Below are 24,416 nucleotides of genomic sequence, written 5' to 3'. Positions count from 1 at the left end.
GTGTTGGGTAGGCTCATTCTGATCGCTTCGTATCATTTTAAATAAGTCTTTTGTTTTTTAACTTGAAGTAAATAATATTTTTTATTGTTTATGTGATTTAGGCTCATCCTAAAATAATTTTTTTTATTATATTTGATTTAAGGGATAAGTACACGGGAGGCTGGGAATGTGTTAACTATTCACGAATGTATTGTAATGAAATACTCGATTGTTTATTATATGTAATCAAGTTTTAAATCTTGGTTATTGAATATACTTGGTTATATGTGGCATTCATATAAGCTGTCAATTGTAAGTTTTTGATTGGTGGGGTACATCCAATAATCAGGATTTTAAAGTTCATTACATACAATAAACAACCAAATAGGTCATTACACAACATAAACATTTATGAATAGTTTATTACATTTTCAGGTACTTATCCCTTGATTTAATTTATACTCGATAAACTTATATCTAAACTCAACCAATTTATATAACATTTATCAAATATTATATACATATTGACTAATAATAATAATATTTATATTTCAATATTTTAGATATTTATTTGATGAGACTATTATAAAAGTATGTGATGCGAATCCTTTGATTAATAAAGATAATCGGACAACAATAAATTGACAATGTTCGAATTATACGCAAACAATTAGAAGATTGCTTTCAGAGTAATATCTTGTATCATCATATCAGGGGGTTGTAGAAACAAAACTTATAACATATAGAAAATTTTATTACGTCACCCTACGGTTTGCCATATTATTAATTTTCGCCTCCGTACTTTTTTTAATTATTACATCACCCTGTGGTGACTTTTTGCTTCATTAGGCACCCCTCAATCTAACGGACGTTTGTTGCACTCCATTATCTTCCTCATGTGTATTGCACATGTGGGTATCTTTGTCCTTGTAACATTAAAAACGTCCTCTTCTTCTTTCTCTTTTTCATTTCCTTCTTTTTCTTTTTCGTTTCCAGATCCACCATTTATTTCTCTTATAAACATTACCTTTAAAAAATCTCAAACCCATCAGCTTCATCACCAACAACATGACAGCAAAAAAAATTCATAGTTTTTCATTCAACTATCATTAGCTTTCGGCAACAACAAAAAATTCATAGCTTTCATCTAATATAAAACCCAGGATAATATTTTTCTTTTACCTCAAATTAAAACTAATCTAGTGCGCAAAGAGGCTCCAATGGGTTCAGGCATAATTTGGTGTGCGATATCCTTGTTGACATATGTTCTAAGGCGGGGATTATGGTGCGCAAGGAGGCTCCACTGGGTTTTCTATTAGAAGTGGGGAAGGATATACGTCCGGCAAACCTTTTATTATTTAATTGGGTACAAGGTAAAGACGCATGTCTGGATGTGACATGCATTTCTCCTTTTACTGGTATAGGGGCGACTTCTTTTGCACCCGGGGTAGCCTTGCACAATGTTGTGGAGAAGAAAAAGAGGAAGTATGCGTCCAAATGTGAGGAAAACGGATACAGATTCATACCATTCGCTTTCTCCACTTTCGGAGAATTTGATAAGGATGCTTTAGACACACTTTCACGTATTAAGTCTATTTTTAGTAGTCACTCAAATAATGTTAGGAGTGGTACTTTTATCTTTCATAAATTATGTTTTTGCATTCAGGAAAGGTGGGAGCACAACTTGTGTCTAGACTCCCATCCAACTTTATGTAAAAGCTTCTTTTAATATATAGAATAATAATAATAATAATAATAATAATAATAATATAATAATAATAATAATAATAATAATAATAATAATAATAATAATAATAACCAAAAAAAAAATTAGCAGCTTAATTACCATTCATAACAAATGTGAAAAACTAACGATGGCTTATATCAAGTTAATATGGTCGAATAATAACAATAATAGTCAAATATTATAATTAATAAAAACAATAAAAAAAAAAGATTAGAAGCTTAATTACCGTTCATAACAGATGTGAAAAATAACGATGGTTAAGTCGAAGTAATATAGTCAATTAACTAGATTTAGACTATACATGGATTACTTATGACATGTTGAAAATAAAATTACGAGTTAATTGCAGGATTCTCTTTCTTACTTCTTACGACTTCAGCAAAATCAATTCAGTTTTTCTTTCCTTGTTATTTTCACCTTTCTTTCACAGATCATCAAATTCCTATTTCTTCAATTTCCTTCTCATCCAATTATTTTTGAAATTAATTCTTGTGATATTTAGGTTGTTAAGGCTAAAACAAAAAGAAACTGCATATTAATACACATCCACGTATAAAGTCAGAAGGCCTATAATCCTATATATATATATATATATATACAGGGGAAGGGAATAATCAAACTAGGTTAAAGAAATCTTTACCTTGATAAAAAGGGTTAGAATTAAGAATTGGAGTCACAAATTTCTTCCTTTTTCTTCTAATTTTTGTCACCCACATACATACCCACAAAAACTCCCAACTTGATCACTAGACATAATGGAGATTATTATTATTATTATATAATTTACTTATTATTTGAGAGATTAATCCATTTTAAAGATACATGAATTCTTGAATTTGAGATTTTTAAAGAATGGAATAAGAGAAAGGGAGGAAGAAACTAGGTGAAGAAAGTTGAAATGAATAATCACGAGGTTAATATCCTCCTACCATGTTTTCTACAAATAAAAAGGGGTATTATACCCGCTACCCACTAAAGTTTCAACTAGTTTGATACCGTAACTCAATTTTTATTAATAGATTATTATTTTAATGGCAAAACTCTAATATAAATTTGTTTATTTTACCTTTATAAATTTTGGGGTGTTACAACTCTCACCCACTTAGAACGGATTACGACCTCGTGATCCCAGCTGCGCCCGACGACAATAACCGTTTAGGACATCTTAAATTTCTCATTAACACATCAACATTGTCCAAATATAATTCATTTTAAAGTTCAATTTCTTTTTAAAATACACATAAAATATTCTTATTAACATAATACTTCTTATATCGAGGAATGCGAAAGATAGAACGAATTCTCGAGAGTCCTTAAGACCAATCCAAGCAAACAACAACCTTGTTGGATCACATAAATTCTGAATGACTAGTTGCGAAATACTTATTGAGTCTCCTCTATTCGATTGAAGAAATTAATTATAATTAGCATGTACACCGATGAAACACAAAAGGAAGGCGAAAACTTTCTAGATTAACAACATCCGTCACTACATTGGCTTACCAGGGCGACACCCAAACCTCGTAGACGTCGAAAGACTTAACCAGCTTCTTTGATAGCTGTTGACACTTCATTGTTCGATAAGTTACATACACACACAGATTATTTTTCCTATTCCTAATGCTTTATTCTTGAGTTTTTTTTTTTCCTAAGGAAAAGAAAGGGAAAGATAAGAATTTTTACCTTTTTGCATTCTTTGGTTTTTTTGTTAAAAGAAAAGAAAGTGAAAGGAAGGAAAAATCAAGGTTTTTTCCCCCAAAAGTTTTTCTGGTCACTTTGGCCTGATTTGGATGGAAACTCGTGGAAGGGGTGGTTGTAGGTGGTGGTTGCAAGTTTTCGGTGGTGGTTGGGTGGAAGGGGTGGTTGCAGGTTTCTGGTGGTGGTTGCGTGGAAGGGGTGGTTGCAGGTTTCCGGTGGTGGTAGCAGGTGGTGGTTCTGATTGTTTACTTTCCTTTCAAACTCGAGAATGACTTTTATAAATGTAATTTTTTATTATTTTTTTCCCTATCTAGTTTTTTTTTTTTTTTTTAATAAAAATTCGAGAATCAGTGTAAAGGCCCAAAGCAACCGCTTTATCCCTTTTAACAATTGGGTCGATTCTGATCTGTCTTAAAAACTTATCTTCTTAAAGGGCCCAAACCAAAATTTTTTTTATCTTCTACCCATTTTTATGTGAAAAAATTTAATTGCGTTACATGTGGACAATTTATAATTTTCATTTTTTTGTATTAAACGACTGAAGAACACAATTTTTAGTCCACATTTGATGAGAAAATATGTGTAGAAAGAGCTCAAAGTCTTAATAGGTTTGATGGCATGGCCGGACGGACGTCCTATCAGTATCAGTACTCGGTCATCATAATTATCAATTATTTCCTTTCATGCACTAGCCCGCTTCACACACGTTTCAGTTTTTTTCATAAGTAGTGCTCTTACTTATTTATATGAATTGTCTGTTCTGATTTAATCCTCGCAGCATTATTTATTAAATTGTTGTGAATTAAAATTTCGTTAAAAAAAAATAGTTTTCCATTTCTTGATTCAAGTTTTTGAATCATGGGTTGTTTTTGCTCAAAAGAGTTATGGGCTTACAAACCCTCGGATCATGATCACGTAAGTTCCAAACTTGTGGCTTCGTGCGAATCGACTGCCTTTTTAGATATGGACATAAGAGAAGATTACCAACCTTTAACTATTTGTGAAACTGTTAGTGGAATACAAGCTACTGATTCAAATACATCCCTAAAGTTGTTCAATGAGCAATGTGTCTCTTATGGCACAAAGGAGGGTGTAATGCCAAGAGCTGGTGCCCTTGGGGCGTCCGAGAAACAGATATGGGTTGGGTTTGAAGAGAAGCCTCGGTCGGAACAAGATTCTTCGGTTGTTGAAAAGTTAAAGGAGACCAGATTTGTAACGGGTGCTGACGGAAACCTACATAAACCCAAACACTTGTTTGATCCTTGTGATGAACTATTAACATCAGTTCTCTCTGGTGATGTTCATAAGTTTCCCGGAGAAAGGTTCATTTCAGATGAATGGCTCAACATGTTGAGGAAAACCGGACTTCAAAACACTATGGATGCTAATGTTGTGCTTGAATGTGCCAAAAGCGTAGAGTTTCTTGGAGCCGAAAGTATGAAGCATACAGGGCTTGTAGATAACGACAGTCGAGACTTTTCAAAGACTACAATCGAAGTTTCTGCAGAAATATGGTCCTTGGCTGAAACTCTTATCAACACGGTATTAGAAAGGTTTGCATTTTTGTATAGCCACAACTTCTGCAGTATATTTTGCAAGATTGCATGCATCCCTGCAGAGTTCGGATTCCCTTTTGAAAGCGGAAAGAAAGGGGTTAAAAGAGTGCTTTGTTCATACAGTGAAGCCGTTTTGTTGAAAGACTGGCCCCTTGCATGGACCACTGCTTCCATCCTTACCACAGAAAGCTTGGTTCCACCGGAGTACTCTTGGGAAGCTCTTCAACTCAGGAGCCCCCCTCCTTTTACTAAAGTGTTAAAGCATTTTAAGGTACTATAATGTGTTTTCTTTCTTAAGAACAAAAAATAAATAACTACAGAGGATTTAATATAAAAAATTGGCTAATGAGAATTGCAGGTTGAGGTTTGGTGTTCCGACTCAGTCTATCTTTTTAGCGAGGAAGCTTGTTATGAAGTACTTAGTTATCTTGACACAATTTGGGATACACTATCTTCCTCGGGTAATTTCTTTACTTTTTTTCTTTTTATTTCCTCTTCATGTGGATGTGGTGTCAGAACAATTGAATTACTGTATTTCTTATCAGCATTCTTTACTCTCACCATGGCATATCTTATCTAGAAAATCATATTTCAATAATCATCACCCAAATCACATTAGGCTTGAGAAAAATTACTACACCATTTAAGTGACTCTCCACACAGGACTTGGATGGTTTTTCAAGAATAATCATCCGGTGCGTCTGGTGAGGCTACATCTCCATGTTCTGTCTCTTTCACTCTTCTTCTCTAAATGCCAGTTTCGAGAATTTTAGAGTGTTTAAAATTTTTCGGATTTATCTTACGTTCCCTTTACATCTATACTCTTTGATTTTCTATTTCTGTAGTACCATTTAATCATGTTTGAAGTTACAGATTCTATCCCTAGTACCATACATTACAATCTCATCCTTTGACCTTGTCTGGCCTCTATTGTAACCACAACTGAATTAGGATATGCAATTGCCAACTCTCTCATGAGCACCCTGTGTTAGTAAAATTTTTTGGTAATCGAATTGTATTCCATAGGAGGCTAAGAGAGGGTTTTACATGATTATATAGAATACATAACTAAGCTGTTAAAGAAAAAAGAAAAAAAAATATAACTACACACAACACCCTCTATTATAAATTTATAATCTGATGTCTTCATTGTCTAATAGTTAGAAATAGTTTAAAGGACAATGCCAACTTGATCAAAAAGTCTGCTGATATAACTTAATTACAATGATTTTGACCTTTACAGACCAACTATGAATCATGAGTTGTCAGCTGAAGATCTGAATGTCATGGACTTATACTAATGATATACTAAGCCCGAGTATTGACATTTGCATAAAATATTGAAAAATAGAATTCTTGTTACACTCTGCATTCACCTGTTTTGGATTTCTCGGGATGAAAATGTAAATGAACACACTCTTATTGTTGTGAGATAGGAAAGACTAACACTTTCTTTCTGTTTGTCAGATATATTGAAGTTGCAGGATGTATCATTTATTCTGGTGTGCAATACGACACAATTTATGAATTGCAGCTCTCTTTTTTACCATTTGAAGGTAGATATTAGACCACTTGCATTTGAACTTCCTTTACGCTACCTGCCATTTGTGAGGATTCTTAAAGAACTCGGACTTTATGAAACTCTATCTATTTCTTCTGCAATGATGCTTCTTTCAATTCTTCAAAACTCTTGTCATTATCATTGTCTTGGTCCAAATGAACTTCGGGCAGTGATAGAAATTCTACATTTTCTCTGTAATGAAATAACAAACCGTCAGAATCCAGATAGATCTGATTATAAGTCATCGTTGGTTGTTCCTGATGATAGTTGCAGACTTGCTCACCCACATTCATGTGTATATATTGATGCCTATGGTTCTTGGTATGTGAAACATATTGATACTTTGAAAATGAGATTTGTTCACTGTGATATTTCAGAAAGCTTTCTGATGTTGTTGTGGAGGTACTACACCTAAACAAATGATACTCTACATATTTTCTGATGATAGTTGCAGACCCTCTCCATATTTTCCGCAGCTTCTGCTTTTACACACCAAAGAATATTGTTTGTTATTTTTGATTAATCGTACTATTTATAAGCACCGTAATGCATAACAAGCAACCCCCTATCAGTTAATGATAAGCTCTGAAAATAATCCAATTTGAAACACTGGAATACTTTTGTGTTCTAATGTCTGCCCAAAAGTTAATATATAGAAAGAGACATATATGCCATACCATAATGAATCAGCGCATTTTCTGTTCCAGCTGATGTTCTTAATCAAGTTCTATCACCTTTTTGCTACAATTAGGTTCTACGATATGGTTTCTCATACTGTCAATTTTTTTTCAGGAGCTCGATTATGCTGCACACTTTCAGACTCTTGATGGTATTTGGTCGATTGCATTGGTTGCCATCAGACTGAAGTTGTTAAATAGGTCATTTCAGGTTGCTGTATCTAGTGTTTTCAACTGTGTCTTCAGCAGTACCAGTGGCTCTAACCCTCCCGATTTTCAGTCAGTACAAAGATCACTTGAATCTGTTGCCCAAAGATTGCAATTCGTACAGTGCATATGCACGCGGTTTTGGCTGCTTCCAAAGTCGCTAGATATCACCTGTCCTTCTAAGAAAATACTGATTTCAGAAAGGGGAAGTAGATCTAGTCATTGTGCCCTATACTATGTTGACCGTTCAAAGTCTTGTATGCTTACTTCTGAACCACCTAGTTACGTGTCAGCTCTTGATCTTGTTGTACTTGTTGTGAGCCAGGTTTTGGGTTCTCCAGTCCCACTTCCCACTGGTTCACTATTCCTCTGTCCACAAGATTCTGAAACTGCAGTTATTGATATTCTCAGACTTTCCTTCGATGAAAGAGAAGATCACCAACTTTTACCTATTTGTGAAACTGTTAGTGGAATACAAGATACTAATTCAAATGCATCCCTAAAGTTGAAAGAGAAACAAATATGGGTCACGTTTGAAGAGAAGCCTCTGTCGGAACAGGTGGAAATGTTGCAATATCTTTATGCCAACTGGCAGGATCTCCAACAAGATTCTTCGGTTGTTGAAGCGCTAAAGGATATCAAGTTTGTAACGGGTGCTGACGGAGACCTACATAAACCCAAACACTTGTATGATCCTGCTGATGAACTGTTAACATCAGTTTTCTCTGGTGAGGGTCACAAGTTTCCTGGAGAAAAGTTTGTTTCAGATGGAGGATGGCTCAACATTCTGAGGAAAACTGGGCTTCAAAACACGAGTGATGCTGATATTGTGCTTGAATGTGCCAGAAGAGTAGAGTTTCTTGGAGCTGAGAGTATGAAGCATGATGCAAGGCTTGTAGAGAGCGACAATCGAGACTTTTCTGAAACTACAACCCAAGTTTCTGCACAAGTTTGGTCCTTGGCTGAAACTCTTGTCAATGTGGTATTTGAAAGGTTTGACTTTCTGTATAGCCACAACTTCTGCAGCATATTTGGCAAGATTGCATGCATCCCTGCAGAATTCGGGTTCCCTTTTGAAAGCGGAAAGAAAGGGGTTAAAAGAGTGCTTTGTTCATACAGTGAAGCCGTTTTGTTGAAAGATTGGCCCCTTGCATGGACCATCGCTCCCATCCTTACCACAGAAAGCTTGGTTCCACCAGAGTACTCTTGGGGAGCTCTTCAGCTTACGAGCCCCCCTCCTTTTACTAAAGTGTTAAAGCATTTGAAGGTACTATAATGTGTTTCTCTATCTGTTCAGAATATCATATCTAAGGGTGCTCAATGTGTTAAGTTGGCTATTGATTATAACAGGCTGAGGGCAAGCATACCAAATCAAGTTTACTCACTATTGAGGAAGCTTCTTTTGAGATACTGAAGTATCTGGACACAATTTGGGGCACACTATCTTCTTCGGGTAATTTCTTTCTATTATTTTTAGCAAATTGAGCGTGTAAATGTAGTTTTTCCTTACTCCAAGCTTTTACGTGTGTATTCGTTTACAGTATCCACCTTGTCGTCTTTTATACAATTATGAGTGTGACGTTTTTTTACTAGTTCCTAACACTTAGATAGATGAAGTTTGTAGGGAACTTATTAAAGTGAAAGAATTTTGTTATTTTTTGCATGCATATGCCTGATTTTCCTTCATGGCAGATATTTTTGAGTTGCAGCAAGTGGCATTCATTGCAGCAGATAATGGGAAACACTTAGTTACTTGCAGCTCTCTTTTTGTCCATTTAACAATGAATCTGTCTCCACTTGCGTCTAAACTTCCTTCATGCTACCTGCCATTTTTGAAGATTTTGGAAAAGCTCGGGGTTGAGGACATGCTATTGATTTCTTCTGCAATGAATATTCTTTCAAGTCTTCAAAAGGCTGGTCATGATTATCGTCTTAATCCAAATGAACTCCATGCAGTGATTGAACTGCTACATTTTCTTTGTAATGAAAACACAAAACAGCAGATATCAGAGAAATGCAACCGGGAACTGAAGTTGGTTGTCCCTGACACTGGTTGCAGACTCGTTTATCATGATACATGTGTATATGTTGACCCCTATGGCTCTCGGTATGTGAAGTTTATTGAATCATCAAAACTGAGGTTTGTTCACCATTCCGTTTCAGAGAGATTGTGTTTGGCATTTGGTATACGAAAGCTTTCTGATGTTGTTGTGGAGGTACCAGACCTATGAAACTTCTTTTTTTCAAGACCTTTTAACTCTCACTTTCAGTTAGTTTAAACACTGGAATATCATGTGACCCAATACCTTCTAAAAAGTGAAAATGTAGAAAGTTACAAACATAGGATGTTAAAAGCTTTCTTTTTCTTTTTTATACTTTGAGGTCACCATTTCTATTTTCTTTTTTATACTTGAGGTTTAGACAATATGGTCTCATGTCATCATTTATAATTCAGGAGCTTGATCAGGCTGAACACCTTCAGACTCTTGATGTTATCGGGTCCACTTCATTGGCTGCTGTCAAAATGAAGTTGTTGAATAGGTCATTTCAGGTTGCTGTATCAAGTGTTCTCAAAAGTATCCCCATCAGTACTAGTGGGTTTAAAACTCCCGATTTTCTGGCACTACAAAGATCACTTGAATCTGTTGCACAAAGATTAAAGTTTGTGCGCTGCATCAACATCCGATATTGGCTTCTTCCAGAGCCTCTGGACATCACTCTTGCATCGAAGGAGTCCCTTATCCCGGAATGGAAAACAGGGCGCAGTCAACAAGCATTCTACTATGTTGACCGTTCAAAGACTTGTATACTAATTGCTAAACCACCAAGTTATGTGTCAGTTCCTGATCTTGTTGCACTTGTTGTGAGCCAGGTTTTAGGTTCCCCAGTACCACTTCCCATTGGTTCACTATTTCTCTGTCCACGAGGCTCTGATACTGTACTTCTTGATATTCTTAAACTTTCCTCTGATGAAAGAGTGATGGATGGTGTCGGTTATGGTTCTGGTTTTCTTGGCAGGGATATACTTCTCAGAGATGCCAAGAAAAAGCAGATTTATCCTCAAAGTCCATACTACCAAGGAGAAATAGTGGCCTGGCAAAGCCAAAGTGGAGAGAAGTTGAAGTATGGTAGAATTTCCGAGGATGTTAGACCTTTGGCAGGGCAAGCATTGTATAGTATCAATGTTGAAACTTTCCCAGGGAAGACCGAAACTATTATGTCTTCACATGTTTTTCCCTTTCAAACTTTCTCAGTTGGCAAAGACTATCCTACTTATGTGAGGCCCGGAGATAGTATGCATGTTGAGCATCGAGTCGAGTCTCAAAGAGTAGCATCTAAAAATCAGGTTTGTTGAGTTACTATGTGTTATACAACCTCCTTCCAAAATTAAGATTTCATTTCTTCTACTGATGATTAAAGAATAAATCTTGTTACGTAATATATGACCAGCCAAGCTGCTCAATAAGTAGTTAGTCTTACTTGATGATCTTAACACTTGTACACAAAGTGTTCGGAGTTTGATGGGATAAGTAATAGTATATAATTAGCTAGCGTATGAATATATCTTGTTTTGTGCTGCATGATATTAGTTTTGATTAGTACCCCTGATAATAAAGTTTTGATTAGTACAGTATCAGAGCCTGTTCATCTGAATTGGTAATATTTGCAACCTAAAGCATTTTGAAGTCACATAACTATGGTAGCGCCAATAGTATCTTAGGGGGGGAACAGTTTGCAACATGGAATTAAACAAAGTTGTTTTTTGACAGAAACATACAATTAAAGGCTTTGAGCATGGTGGTGTACCAGCTGAGGAATTTGTTCAAGCATTTAAAGAGATGCTCTCTGGTGGTCGAATCAATATGGACCCAAAGAGGCAATGCCTCCTCCAAACAGTTCTGTCTCTGCAAGAACAATTGAAAACATCTCAGGCCGCACTTGTGCTCGAGCAGGTCGGCACTTGACTTCAACTTATAACAAATATTCAGATTTCTCTGAGAGTTTTTTTTGTCATATATGTATGGTCTATGTGCTTATTTATGGCATTGTCAAGAGCAATCCAGTTACAAACATACATGGTCATTTTTTAATCCAGCAGGCTCTTAAGAATTACTGATACGACAAGCTATCAGGCGGAGTTTAAACATATGTGTAAATCATGCATAAACAATTTATCTTTGACAGAAAGGTGAGTGCACTGATTTATTCATTTTGTTTGGTGTATTTTCAGGAAAAGTCAGAGTTTTCGACAAAGGAAGCTGACTCGGCTAAAGTAGCATTGCTATGCCTTATCTGTTTGACAAATGAAATAGGTATTACCATGGTTCCATGTGGTCATTTGCTATGTCATTCATGCTCATCTGCTGTCTCCTCCTGTCCAATCTGTGGAGTTCAACTTTCTACAACAATGAAAATTTATCTGCCTTGATGATAATAAGTGCTCAAAGATGTTTCTTACCCTATCGATTCTGGTCAAACGCAAAGCTCTTCAAATATATGTATACGCAATGACTAGATTTACCTTTAGCTTCTCTTTTTATTATAAAGTTTGATTTAGACATTAGGGAAAACCAGAATAGGGATTATTACAGTAGCTATAAAGATTTAAGTTGGTGTTTGGAGTGCTTTGTAAGCATTTGAGGATTGTATTATAGTTTCGGTATGCTAATTTTTAATAAAAGTCATGACTTGATGTTTGAAGAAAAGCTATCTTCTTCCTATATGGTCCATCAATGCCTAGCATGCATACTTTTGGGTTCTTGTCTTCTCTCAAGGCAATCAAAGAAACAAAATGCTTTTTGTTCTTCCTCTGAAGTTAAATACCAAGCCTTAACTGATAAGACCAGAAGCCCAATAATCAAACAAGGATGCTATTCAAAAGTAACCATCCTTTGATTATTCAGTACAGCTTTTAAAATCCAAACAAAGTCGAGTGATCTCAGACAAGGTAAATCTAGATATAACATGGGAGGCGATTTTTGCAATGGCATTTTGGCAAAAGTTGCATTCTATGGAGTACCCCTTAAAAATGATTAAAATTATAGGAATCAAGTCTTTAACATTTCTTAGCTAATATATATAAAGTTAGTGTAGTGTTAGAAAGTTTATGATACAAATAGTTATTAGTTGCATGGTTTTGCCATTACTGATAACTTATGTCCGACCTCAATAAGCTTTTAAATTACATGCGTGTTTGCTGTTTATTTATGTGTGATGTTTGCTTCAAAGTAGAAGGATAGTGGGATTAATTAACGAGGATTATTAACGATCGAAGATGAATACTTGACATTCATGTTCTTGACTAAAAAGATATGTGTAATACTAATAGGTGACGACACTAAGCATCAAAGCTAATAGGGGCTGCAAACCGGAAATTTCTTCATATACTACGTATAACATATGCTGGAGTAATAACTAAAAAGACATGTGTAAGGCCTGTGCTTATAAGGGTTAGCTTCTTGGAGCTTCTTCCCTACCATATCAGCATCACATAACCCATGACTCCCCTCAAGACACTCACTGTCTATAAGGACAGTTTCTTGGAACTTCTTCGCCACATCATTAATTATTTATAATTTATCTCACACACATAAATACACCTATATATACCCCACATATATATATATATATATATAAAAAGATAAAAGATTGCTGTCTGGACCCACTTGGAGCGTCCCCCATATTCCACAGGAAGACTATAGTTGAAGACGCAACAATGTGGACGAAGGGTGCCAATAAACGTCCGCGTCTTTGGAGTCTAAGGACGCAAGCTAAGGACGTTTATAAGCGCTGCCCTAATAATACTAATAGAAATCGGAAATAATTGCTGGTGTCTGGAAGGTGAACACGACAGAGTAGCACATACATGCTTTTGTTTTATTTTTCTTTTACATAGAGAATTATATTTTCCAAAAACTTCAATATAACCCTTTCTATTCAAGTTTTCTCTATGTTGATCATTAAGTTTCAATATACATACTAAGAAGTCAAAAGTATAAAATGTTGTAGCTATTAAATTTTTGTACTTCTTTTATGACTTAAAATAATCCTATGCACCATAAAATTTTTAATTTAAAAGTATATATATTTACCAGCACAATATCCGCATAATGCAGCGGTGGTGGCAATGACGTCTGTAGCGACGATTGTTGGTGATGGCGCTCGGGAACTATCGGTGGTGGCCGCAACATCGAGTGGTGTATGTTGATGTAAATGTAACTGATAAAAAAATGATAGCGGAGATATATTTTAGAAGACAAAAGTTTATGCTGTAAATTAGTAAGATAAGAATTTAAATTGTAAATTAGTTCATTAAATACAAATTGATAATTTCTTATAACTCTATCAAAAAAAAAAAAAAACGCTCATTAAAGACAATTTGATCATTTCTAATATGACTTGTATTTAACTATTTCCATCAATGAAGGTGAGAAAAATTTATAAAATAGTAAAAATAAAAATAATTTGAACTAATTGCATTTTGGTCTTTATGCTATCACCAAATTTGCATAATGTTCCAAAATTTTGGAAAGCCATTTTTTTGGGTGTCAAAAGAGTGACCTTTTTTGAATCGATAGTCCAAATAGATAGATTAGTCTATTTTTAAACGTTAATGAGGTCATGCCCCTGAGGGGTAAAATTGTCTTTTTAAACAAATTCATTTTCTTTTTTGTTTTTCTTCGTTAACATAATGAAAAAGCAAAGTTAGAAAGTTTCCTATTGAATACTCTTAACCATTGTTATAAATGTCGGCCGTCTCGGCCGAGATATCGGAACGTATATTGGAATCCGCCAGTCCGGGAGATGGGATGACTACGATTGGTCAAATATCGGGTTAACGCTGATCAACGTTGGAAAACTTGTTGGATCGGGTCAAATATCAGAATATCGGGTCAAAGTCAAAAAAAAGTTTTCTTTTTGTTTTTTTAAAAAAAAAAAATCTATATTCTCAGAATATATCATATATTTATATTTAATCTATTTATATTTGTCATTTTTTTGAAAAAGTTATACAAAAGTTCAATATTTATGAGTTTTTAATATATATTTAAACTTATTACATATATTTATATAAATTATCATTATTATTCACTATTCACCCAATCCTATATCTCTTCGATATCTCCCAGATTTTTTAAAATATCCTCTCCCCACCTTGCCGATCCGATCCGATCCTGATCCCCGAGTTCTACAACCTTGCCCTTAACTATTACTTGTATTATCTTTGATTTATAAAGTTTCTAATAGTTAAAAAACCATAACTTTTGATGATGTATCATTAATAAACTAAGATTTCAATGTATTAATTTTATTGTTAAAACTAATAAAGCTTCAATTAAAATGTCTTTTAATTTAGTGTAATGTGTATCTTTTAAGTTAATATAATTCGACATATAATACTAATAAATAGAATAATGTATCATTAAAAAACTGAAATTTCAGTGTAGGGGTTAATAATAAAAAATTAAAAATGGTTCAATATAGTGAGTCAATATATTGATAATGTGACATCAATACATGAAATTTTAGTAAGGTAGGTTAAAGATGATCTAACCATTTAATGTGATATATTACAAGATGTTATTGGACAAGCTCCCATAAAGTCTTTCTGGTTTCAACTTTCAAAATAATTAAATCATGTCTAACCTTTTTTTATGATTATGTACCCCAAGTTGTTGTCATTTAAAACATATTTAAAGGTAGGTGAAATAAGAAGATAAAAAATAAAAATTAAAAATAGTTCAATGTAGTGAGTCAATATATTGATAATGTGACATCAATACATTAAATTTTAATACGGTGAGTTAAAAATGATCTAACCATTTAATGTGATATATTACAAGATGTTATTGGACATGCTCTCATGGAGTCTTTTTGGTTTCAACTTTCAAAGTAATTAAATCATGTCCAACCTTTTTTATGTTTATGTACCCCAAGCTGTTATTGTCATTTAAAATATATTTAAAGGTAGGTAAAATAAGAAGATAAAAACATGATAGAATTATTGATTTATATAGGTTCATTTGTTTTATACTATTGTGGGATATTGTGGAATGCAAATTTAGAACCATATTTGAATTTGTTTCGGAAGTTGTTGACAACCTGTCATTTTGTTAAAAATTGTGGGTACAAAGTTAAAACCAAATAATTCTTGGTTCAAATAAACTTCAAGTAGATCGTGGCAATATAACATAGTGTCCAGGAAATAAACGTAAGCACACACACAAATAAAAAGCCGAAGTGCTTTTACGTGTGGCCCAGCCAAAGTTGCAATGCCCCTCACTCCTCAGCCCAACAAATAAAAATCCCCCATACCCAAAACTCCTGGTGCGTACGTACGTGGGAAAAGAAAAAAAAGAAAAAAGAATCAGTAGTATAAAACGGAACTAAAACAAACAGGCGCTCGTGAGTCGTGATCTCCTTCTTTAACCTCTTCTCCTTCCTTCAGTCATGTACTCAAGCATTGAATTTTGCTTCTGATTTTCTGAACAAGGTGAAGGTATGTGGAAATTCTAACTTAACTCATAATTTTGTAAATCCTAGAAATCTAAATTGTTGATTTTTTTTTTCTATTAGTTAGTAGCAAAATAGGAATATATAGTTTGAACAGATTATTAAAATTGTGAATTCATTAAAAGTATTATTAGTTGTTGACTTGTTTCTAAATTGTTCATTTTCTTTATATTAGCCAATAGAGTAAAACAACAGACTGTGTCTTTGTACTATACATACATAATTTATATCTTTTTATTTGCTAGATAAATGGAAAGATATTTTAAAAGAAAAGAAGCGTCTTTTAGTAATACCGATGAAGAATCTTCAAGGAGAAATAACCCTAATATAGAACGACCTCGCTTTACTTTCTTTACGCCTGTTACAGTAGATGATATGAATAATCTTCCTTGGGATCCCTCCGAGAGACCAAGAATTTTGAAATATAATCCTAACCAAAGAGACGAGATAAGGAGACGATATTGGATTCGAGGGCCATGTCAACCCCGTAGCCATACTTTTCCACATACAATGATAGGGAATAGGGCAAGGCGTTTTGTCCTGACTTGGTTTGATAAATATAGCAATTGGTTGGAGTATAGTGTAAACGCAGATAAAACATTTTGCTTGTGTTTTTACTTATTTAAAGATGTCCATAGGCCATCCTGGAGGAAATGAAGCATTTGTGACTCAAGGATTTAATAGGTAGTAAAACTGAGTGAGTTATATCCGAATGATTTTAATAGTGTGGAAAGAAGCCATCTTGAAGATCAGCTTCACTTGTACTATGCCAATGTCTCAAAAGATGAAAGATTTGCCAACTTGAACGGTATTGCTGACCTTGCTAAAGAGATGGTGAAAACTAGAAAACATCTTTCCTGCCATTTGGTCTACCGATTGTTAAAGCTAGCACTAGTCTTGCCCATTGCAACAACAACAGTTGAGAGATGCTTTTCTGCCATGAAACTTGTGAAATCAGATTTGCGCAACCGAACTGGTGACGAGTTTTTGAACTCGTGTAATTTGTGCCGTAGAAAAAGAAGTACTTGATAGTGTTAAAATTGAAGATGTAATGACTCGCTTCCACAAGTTGGGAAAACATAGAGGCAAATTGTAGGAAGTTAACTTGGTTCTCATGGTTTTATGAAGTTTACTATGACTGTTTTGATGTTAGTTTTGGCTGTTTTAGTGCTAATTTTTACGGTTCTGTCTGCTATTTCTTTTCTGTATTATTTCTGCTTTTTATGTTGTTTTTTAACAGGATTTATGCTGCTGAATTGCTTGCCTTTGCTGCTGTCATTTGCTGGTAATTTTCTGTTTAAAGCTGTTTTTTTAACTGTTATTTTGCTGCTGTATCTATGCTGTTTTTTTGCTGTTTTAAGCTGAATTCTGCTGCTGTCATTTAAGCTGCTTTTTTGCTGCTGTTTATGGTCTTTTTGTTGGCTGATTTCTGTTATTTTAAGCTGATATTTGCTGCTGTAGTTATATTGTATCATTGTTGTTAATGTGCAGAATTTCGGGGTTGCTTTGAGGTTATTTCGTTACAGTTTGACAGCTTTTTGCTGCTGTTTAATAGCCGTTATGAAGCTCATCCGCCATCAAGTAAGTTTTTTTTGCCCCCACTTAGACAAATTCCTAGATCTGCCTCTGCTCGTTTCTTATTCTTTTTGCCATCTCCGTGTTTGGAGGCACCCTGGAAACAAGGTACAATTCATGAAATTTAAACTGGTTATATATCCATGATAGAATTGAATTAAAGAAGATGGAAATGTATATAAATTACTTCATTAAGACTGCATCCTTTATTCCTGTTGCATTATGAGTCATGGAGTTGCAAATTCCACAATGCATGTCTCTTCCATGATGAGAAAGCTTTGTCTTTGGTTTTTTTGGCTCATACTTCCTTTTACCTCTTGCTTTCTTAGGCCTACCTGCCAGTAGCGGCCCAGACTGATTTGGGGGAAAATATGCCCCTAGCTTTTAGGGAATTTACATCTAAAAAAAATTATAAATGAGATTTCATAACAATAACAAAATCATAATATTTATAATTCAGTCATTAACTAGTTATTAATATCAAATATATCTATATATATAACATATTATACTTATACATATGCAATATAAGTTGGATTTTTTATAAGGGCCATTATGAGAGTCATTATCAAGAGCTAAACACTTTCAATATTCTGAAGATGTTAATGAGTATTGATCAGTAAGTTTCATATATTACAGACTTAGTTTAGTTACCTCTTGATTTCTTATAAAAAAAATAATATTAATGCAACTATATATTACAAAAGCAAATAAGACTTTAGAGAAAAAAAAAATTGTTTTAATTAAAATAGAGTAATGCTATAACAATGAAATCGGGTTACATTGTGTTCAATTGATTAAAAATTAATTAAAGTTATTTTTGTACATTGTAAGCATCATCAAACTGGTTTGGAAAAAGAAAACAACTGTCAGGTAAGTTTTGATGAATACAAACATCATGAAAATGTGTTTTCTAAAGGCAGAAGTAACAATATTTTAATGATGATGAAAATAGTGAAGAACTGAAGATTGGCATGACCTTTGAGGCTTCGACACCATTAAAGAGCTTTGTTAGTTTTTATGAAAGTAATGGGGAAAAAGGTGATTTGGAGTGTATAAAAGGTATTCACGAATTAAGCTTTATGCGGATTTGGTCAAGAAGTCTAAAAGAGTTCTAAATGATTGCAGTAAGAAGGTCTAACAGGTCAAATATGCAAGCTATGCAAGATCTTCAACCAGGGCGGCAGGGCCTGGGGTTGTAGTGTATAATTAGCTAGTCCAACCTTTTGGCTTGTTTAATCATGTTGTAGTAAATCTAAATGGTGACCAAGAGTAAATGATCTATACACTTTAATTAGAAAATCTGTGTTTTGTAATAATTAAAACAAGTTTTGGAGTTATAGAAAGAGCAGGTAAAGAACCTGATGTAAAATGGGTTTCAAAAGTATCAAATTTGCACTCTGAGTAAAATGCAGAAATGACTCTGGGGGCGTTTTTGAGAGCGTATAACTTTTTGTGTATATGGTTTTGGTAAAAACTAAAAGTAGATGATGAAAAACGAGTACGAGTTATTGGTCTTTCATTTGGTACAAGATTTTTAGGAAACAGAAATGTCTAGATAGTCCAAAAGCGGTTCAGAAAACAGCACCTGGGGTGCTGTTTGTTTTTTTGAACATTTTTTTTTGAACATGGGTGCTGTTTGTTAAAATATAATAAATGAAATTTGTAATAATATAATAAATGAAATTTATTGTGCAAATGAAATTTGAACATTTTTTTTTGAACATGGGTGCAGTTTTTATATGCACACGACACATAAAGCTAAAAGCCAGTTTTCAGTTCAAAGTTACAAGCTTATTAAACGGACTTATAATTGACAGAGGGCAAATCAGTAATGGCTTTTTTTCATTTAAAAAAATGTGCTTAGGTATCTATAGTCCAATGAAAAGTATAGAGGGCACATCCTACCTCCCTCAAACACCACTTTGTCGGGATTGAGTATAGTTGTTGTACATAAACTTCGTACTGGACAAAAATGTTTTTCATACACAAACTGATCTAAAAATCACTATCCTCCTACAGAACAGACCAACAGAAACCAACAAATGAAATAGATAGCCAATATACACAGCCATGGCAACTAATTAAAATGCTAGCTAGCTTCCATACACTTTGGGCCTTACGGAAACGGGTTTTTTTGAGTCAAATCAAGTTGCTGCACTCCCTACTGCATTTTCGGCCCTTCCTCATAGTTTCTTGATAACGAAAAGTCAGTAGGTTCGTTATCAATCTCGCTGTCACTTTCATCAGAAACAGTGGTATCTCCCACTTGCTGTTTAGTGTAATTCTTTGATGTTTCATCCTCCTCAACAATAGTCACCTTGGGTTCAGGTTCTGATTCAGATTCTTCGCTTTCTTATATTCAATATGGAATTTCTCTTTGGAACCTAGTACTTTTCTTGGTCGAGAGTTGGGACTATCTATATTATTAGAACCAATTGATCTTCTGGATTATCAGCACAAAAAGATCTTGATCAAGAAAGCTCTACCGCAGCTCTGGCTGCAGTTGCTTCATATATACTCTGCTGCTTCATATGCAGCTTGTGCAGCTGCAGCATCTTTGTACTTCTTTTTCTCCTTTCTAGACTCTGATCAACTCTTATTATCATCACTCATCAGACTCATTGTCCAAATGACTCGAGTTCTTTTCAAACCCACTACTTGTTGATTGATCTGTTTTTGTTCAACAACCAATTCATCCTGTCACCAAAGATTATCAAAATACGTTGCAAGTTCATATCATTTATCAGGTAGTTAGACTACTTCACCTTTGAAATCACTGGATACATGGCACTTGTAGCATCTTCATTCTGATAACTTACGAGATGGAACCTGATGTCTAAGTCTTGTTTTTATTTGGGTAGGCTCGCTATAGCTTTGGATTTTAATGGGAAACATGAGCAACTGAGACCTACTGCGGACAAATTTGTGGGCACTGACGAGTCATTAATTTCTTTGGCTGTCAGTATACCTGAGCTTTTACCCTCTAAGAATGCAGGAAATGAAGCCTTTCAGAGTGGTAAGCATACGAAAGCAGCAGAGCATTATACTACTGCAATATCAAAGAGTATGAAATCATATGCATTTGCTACTGTTGTACACCAATGTTTGGGGCTGCTATTCGAAATTGCAGCATAGCAATAGCTCTTGATGGAAGTTACCCAATGGCACTCTACTTTATGGGAAATGATTCCAGCCTACAAACATCAAACTGATCTCCAAGTTGAACTAAAGTTAGGGTCAATCGGGCTAATTGGGCTAATTGGACTGCTTAGTTCAAAGAAAACTTCAAGTTACCTGCTATTCTCACCTCCATAGGCCATCCTGGTCAACTAAACATCAATCTAGTCTAGTTGATACCGCAGGTGTTGATATACTTATCCCACAGGAGGCTGAACTTTCATCTAGTGACAATCTGCAGAATGTTATCAAAGATAAAGATGCCAATGAAGGCCTATTTGTAGATAATGTCAGTGGTTGTGGGAACGAGTTTAGCATGCAGAGTTGAGTTACATCACTAGAAATTGAGCCTTGGAGCCTTGGATGTGTATTCAAATGCTATGGGTTGGAGTTTCAGTTGGCCTGATTCTACATTACTACCAGTATCATTCTCTTTGGCGGGTTTGTGTGCTTTATCTCATTTTTCCGTGGCTGAACCTATAACTAAATTTGGGTGGATAATCACATGTGCTGTAGAAGTATCATTCATTTGTGGGAGAACACCATTTGGTTCTGATGATATGATGGATAAGGAAGAACCAATGAACTCATTCAAGGTCTCAACAATGTCCATACCAGCAATAAGAAGCATAGTGGGAGTTATTTCCAAGACTTCTAATGCAGATTTGTCCCTGGCAAGTGGCACGCTATTTACTCAAGATTTAATATTTGGGAAAATTGATGAAAGTTCTTGAAACTTATGTCAAAATTACAGAATCTGTGGAAATTGTGGCAATCTTTGAAGAGTTGATGTACAGTGTGATGATACTAATGCACATTGGTATCATCATTGGTCAATGTAATGATTGATTTACTTGGGTGGCTGTTTTTTTCCCATTTAAATACCTCGGGTTGCGGGTGGTGCAAATATGAATCTGGTTAAATATTGGAAACCCGTGGTTGACTCTTTTAAGACAAAGCCTTCTCTGTGGAAAGCTAAAAATCTATCTTTTGGAGGTCATATGACTTTGTTGAAATCAGTTCTTAACGCCCTTCCATCACTTTTTTTTTTCTCAACAAATCCCCGAACCAGTTCATTGACCAACTTAACCGAGTCCGAATAACCTTCTTGGGAAGGAGGGGGCGCGCTCTGAAAAGGTCAAAATAAATTGGGTTCGATTGTGGTGGAAAGTAATTTTGTCTCTTCATCACTCTGAATGTTCTTGGTCATACATTCCAGCAAGGCCACGTCTGCCGGGAACATGGAATAATATCACAAGGATTTCTGGTGCTTTTTTAGTCAAGGATATATGTTTGGAGTACTAGTTTGGGGTGTTCCTCCAGTTCTGGTTCGATCTTTGGTGTGGGGATTTGCTTTTATCAACTTGGTTCCCTGTCTTGTTCGTCATTGAGAAAGATAAAAAGTGCTTGTTAGTGGACGGGTGATTGGTCATGGGAGGTTCTCCTTTGTATGGAAGCAGTCTTAGTCTATAAGGGGCCCAAATGAGTCTCACGAATTTGCAGAGCTGATGGGTTTATTACGAGATTTTACTCCAAGTTCGTCTGAAGACACAATGACACATGGATGTGGAATGTGGGGGGTGCTAATGAGTTTACAGTGACATCATTGAAGCAACGTTTACAATCCTTTGGTCGCTCACCAGCTTTCCTCATGGAGTGGAACAATTGGGTGCCACTAAAAGTACTAGTTCTAGCCTGGAGGCAGGTCTTGGTCGCCTACCAGTAATGAATAATCTACGTGACGCAATATTACACTCTCTTCATTCTTATGCCCAATCTGCATTGTAGAACATGAAAATGTTGACCACCTATTTCTCGGCTGTGGTTTCTCTCAGCTTTTGTGGGATGCAATATCTATTTGGTGCAAGTTTAGACCCTTCTTCCCCTTTACTTTTACTAATCTTTTGGAGGCTCATAAGTTTGTCAAAGGAATACAAAAATGGAAAAAACTACTACACGGTGTTATTGTTACTACAATTTGGTGTCTATGGGGTGCAATGAATGGGCTAGTGTTTGATGGGGTTCCGATAGTCATGGACTGGATGGTGTGTGATGTTAAAAGCCTCAGCTTCCTTTGGATTAAATCAACAGCAAAATGGCATTCATTGACATGGGATGACTGGAGTAGCTTTCATGTTTCATGTTTTTGTTAATTCTAATGATTGTATTGTTTGGGTCACTTGTTTTTTGATTTGGAGCATGTACTATGTTGGCTCTAGTATCCTGCCAGCCCAGCGTTGTTATTAATAAATTTTTCGTTCGCCATTTATAAAAAAATATGTCAAATTAGTTAGTAGTTAACGAGATTAAGTACTCGCGCGTTGCGGCGGTAAGATGGTAGGGTGATAGGTCATAAGTTGTGATAGGTCATAGGTTGTGATAGCCAAATGCCTTAGCCGTATGGGCTCCACCCTCGGATTTAAAAATTCGTCAAAAGTATATCGAAGGACATCTCTAATGAAAGAGCATGAAATTTTAAGAACACCTATATAATTTTTATAATTTATCGATTTACGGTTTTGAGATAAAAGATTTTGAATGAATTAGAGAAATATATGGAAGAAAGAAAAATGAGTAGTTGAAATTTGAGGTAAAAGAAAAAAGAGATTTAGATTTATTTTAAGTGAATAAGTGATAGAGGTATTTTAGGGTTTTTACTCGTATAAAGTTAAATGTAAGGAACAAATGTTTTATAACGTAGTAGAAATAGTTTGTAGTAGAAAGAGTATGTTTTATAACGTAGAAATGTTTTATAAAGTTAAATGTAAGGAACAAATGTTTTACTTGGTCTGTAAAGTCTGTATAAGTCGTTTGTGACTTGGAGGGCGATTAATCATTCCAAGCTTGCTCATCGAAGAATTGTGCTAAAAGTGCAGGGAGAGGTATCTATCATATTTTCTTGTAATAGGAGCACACCTGCTTTTATGAACTCTCTTTCCGAACATCTTTTAGTTACTATACCATATAGGGTCCGGACATCTGGTAGGTAGTAAACATACGATAAACTCACTATGAACGAAATAATCCCCAACACTCACACGCCCCAATTACCTTTGTAGATGCAATCACATGTAACTTCCTACGTACATATATCTGTGATAGTCTTTACTTTATTCTCTATAACGCATAGAGGTTATTTTTTCTTAAGATGGTCATGGTTATTACTCGTATATGTCTATTGCGTGTTTGGCACAAGTTTTTGGAGGAGTTTTTCAGGAGCTTTAGCTTTTAATTTGAATTAAAAGCTCTTATAGTGTTAAAAGCTTTGTTTGCTAATTACTAGTTGTAGCTTTTATTTTGAAACAAAAAACTCTTTGAACAAAACGTTAGTTAAGCTAGCGTTCAAATTGGGGCTAGAGCTTTTAGTATATAAGATTACACAAATACCCTCAAATCTTTAATGATGTTCTATACATCCCTAATTCTGTGCAATACATATACGTATACAAAGGTTTTTGCCTATACATTGAACAAATCCTATAATAATACTAGATCTTTCACAGAATTTAAGGACTAGATCAATTCATTACAGAAAAAAGGCAAGCATTCTAAGCCATATATCTGAATATGTTTTCCACAAGAACATTGTATAAATTAAGTTCAAATTGAAGGAAACCTCGGTACTTTGTGCCTGCCAATATATCCCAAATTGTAATCACTCAACTAAACAGTTATATTACGATTAAGCAGGCTTAAAAGCTAAGTATCCTCACTTCTAATCG

The 24,416-nt window shown here is 34.9% G+C and overlaps 1 protein-coding gene and 1 long non-coding RNA gene across 2 annotated transcripts; both read left to right on the top strand.

Annotated features, from left to right (window-relative positions):
• Positions 1-9,110: 9,110 nt before the first annotated feature.
• On the top strand, positions 9,111-12,111 carry LOC122589997. The gene is made up of 4 exons (XM_043762334.1): positions 9,111-9,641; positions 9,881-10,771; positions 11,196-11,378; positions 11,657-12,111. Exons 1-4 carry the CDS (start codon positions 9,111-9,113, stop codon positions 11,852-11,854), a joined length of 1,803 nt encoding a protein of 600 aa, XP_043618269.1. The 3' UTR covers positions 11,855-12,111.
• Positions 12,112-15,632: 3,521 nt separating this feature from the next.
• On the top strand, positions 15,633-21,373 carry LOC122582330. Its single transcript, XR_006321164.1, has 4 exons — positions 15,633-15,925; positions 16,185-17,224; positions 17,431-17,520; positions 20,379-21,373. It is a non-coding gene; the product is annotated as an uncharacterized LOC122582330 (long non-coding RNA).
• The last annotated feature ends 3,043 nt before the right edge of the window (positions 21,374-24,416 follow it).

Source organism: Erigeron canadensis, chromosome 1, assembly GCF_010389155.1.
Source record: "Erigeron canadensis isolate Cc75 chromosome 1, C_canadensis_v1, whole genome shotgun sequence".
Taxonomy (NCBI): Eukaryota; Viridiplantae; Streptophyta; class Magnoliopsida; order Asterales; family Asteraceae; genus Erigeron; species Erigeron canadensis.
This window is presented reverse-complemented; position numbering and strand designations above follow the sequence as displayed.

What these genes read in the sequence shown, in the direction of transcription:
- LOC122589997 (XM_043762334.1), top strand. Translation starts at nt 9,111, where the DNA reads ATGGCAGATATTTTTGAGTTGCAGCAAGTGGCATTCATTGCAGCAGAT. An exon ending in TTTCTGATGTTGTTGTGGAG is followed by an intron (nt 9,642 to 9,880) that starts GTACCAGACCTA and finishes TTTATAATTCAG; the next exon opens with GAGCTTGATCAGGCTGAACA. An exon ending in CCGCACTTGTGCTCGAGCAG is followed by an intron (nt 11,379 to 11,656) that starts GTCGGCACTTGA and finishes GTGTATTTTCAG; the next exon opens with GAAAAGTCAGAGTTTTCGAC.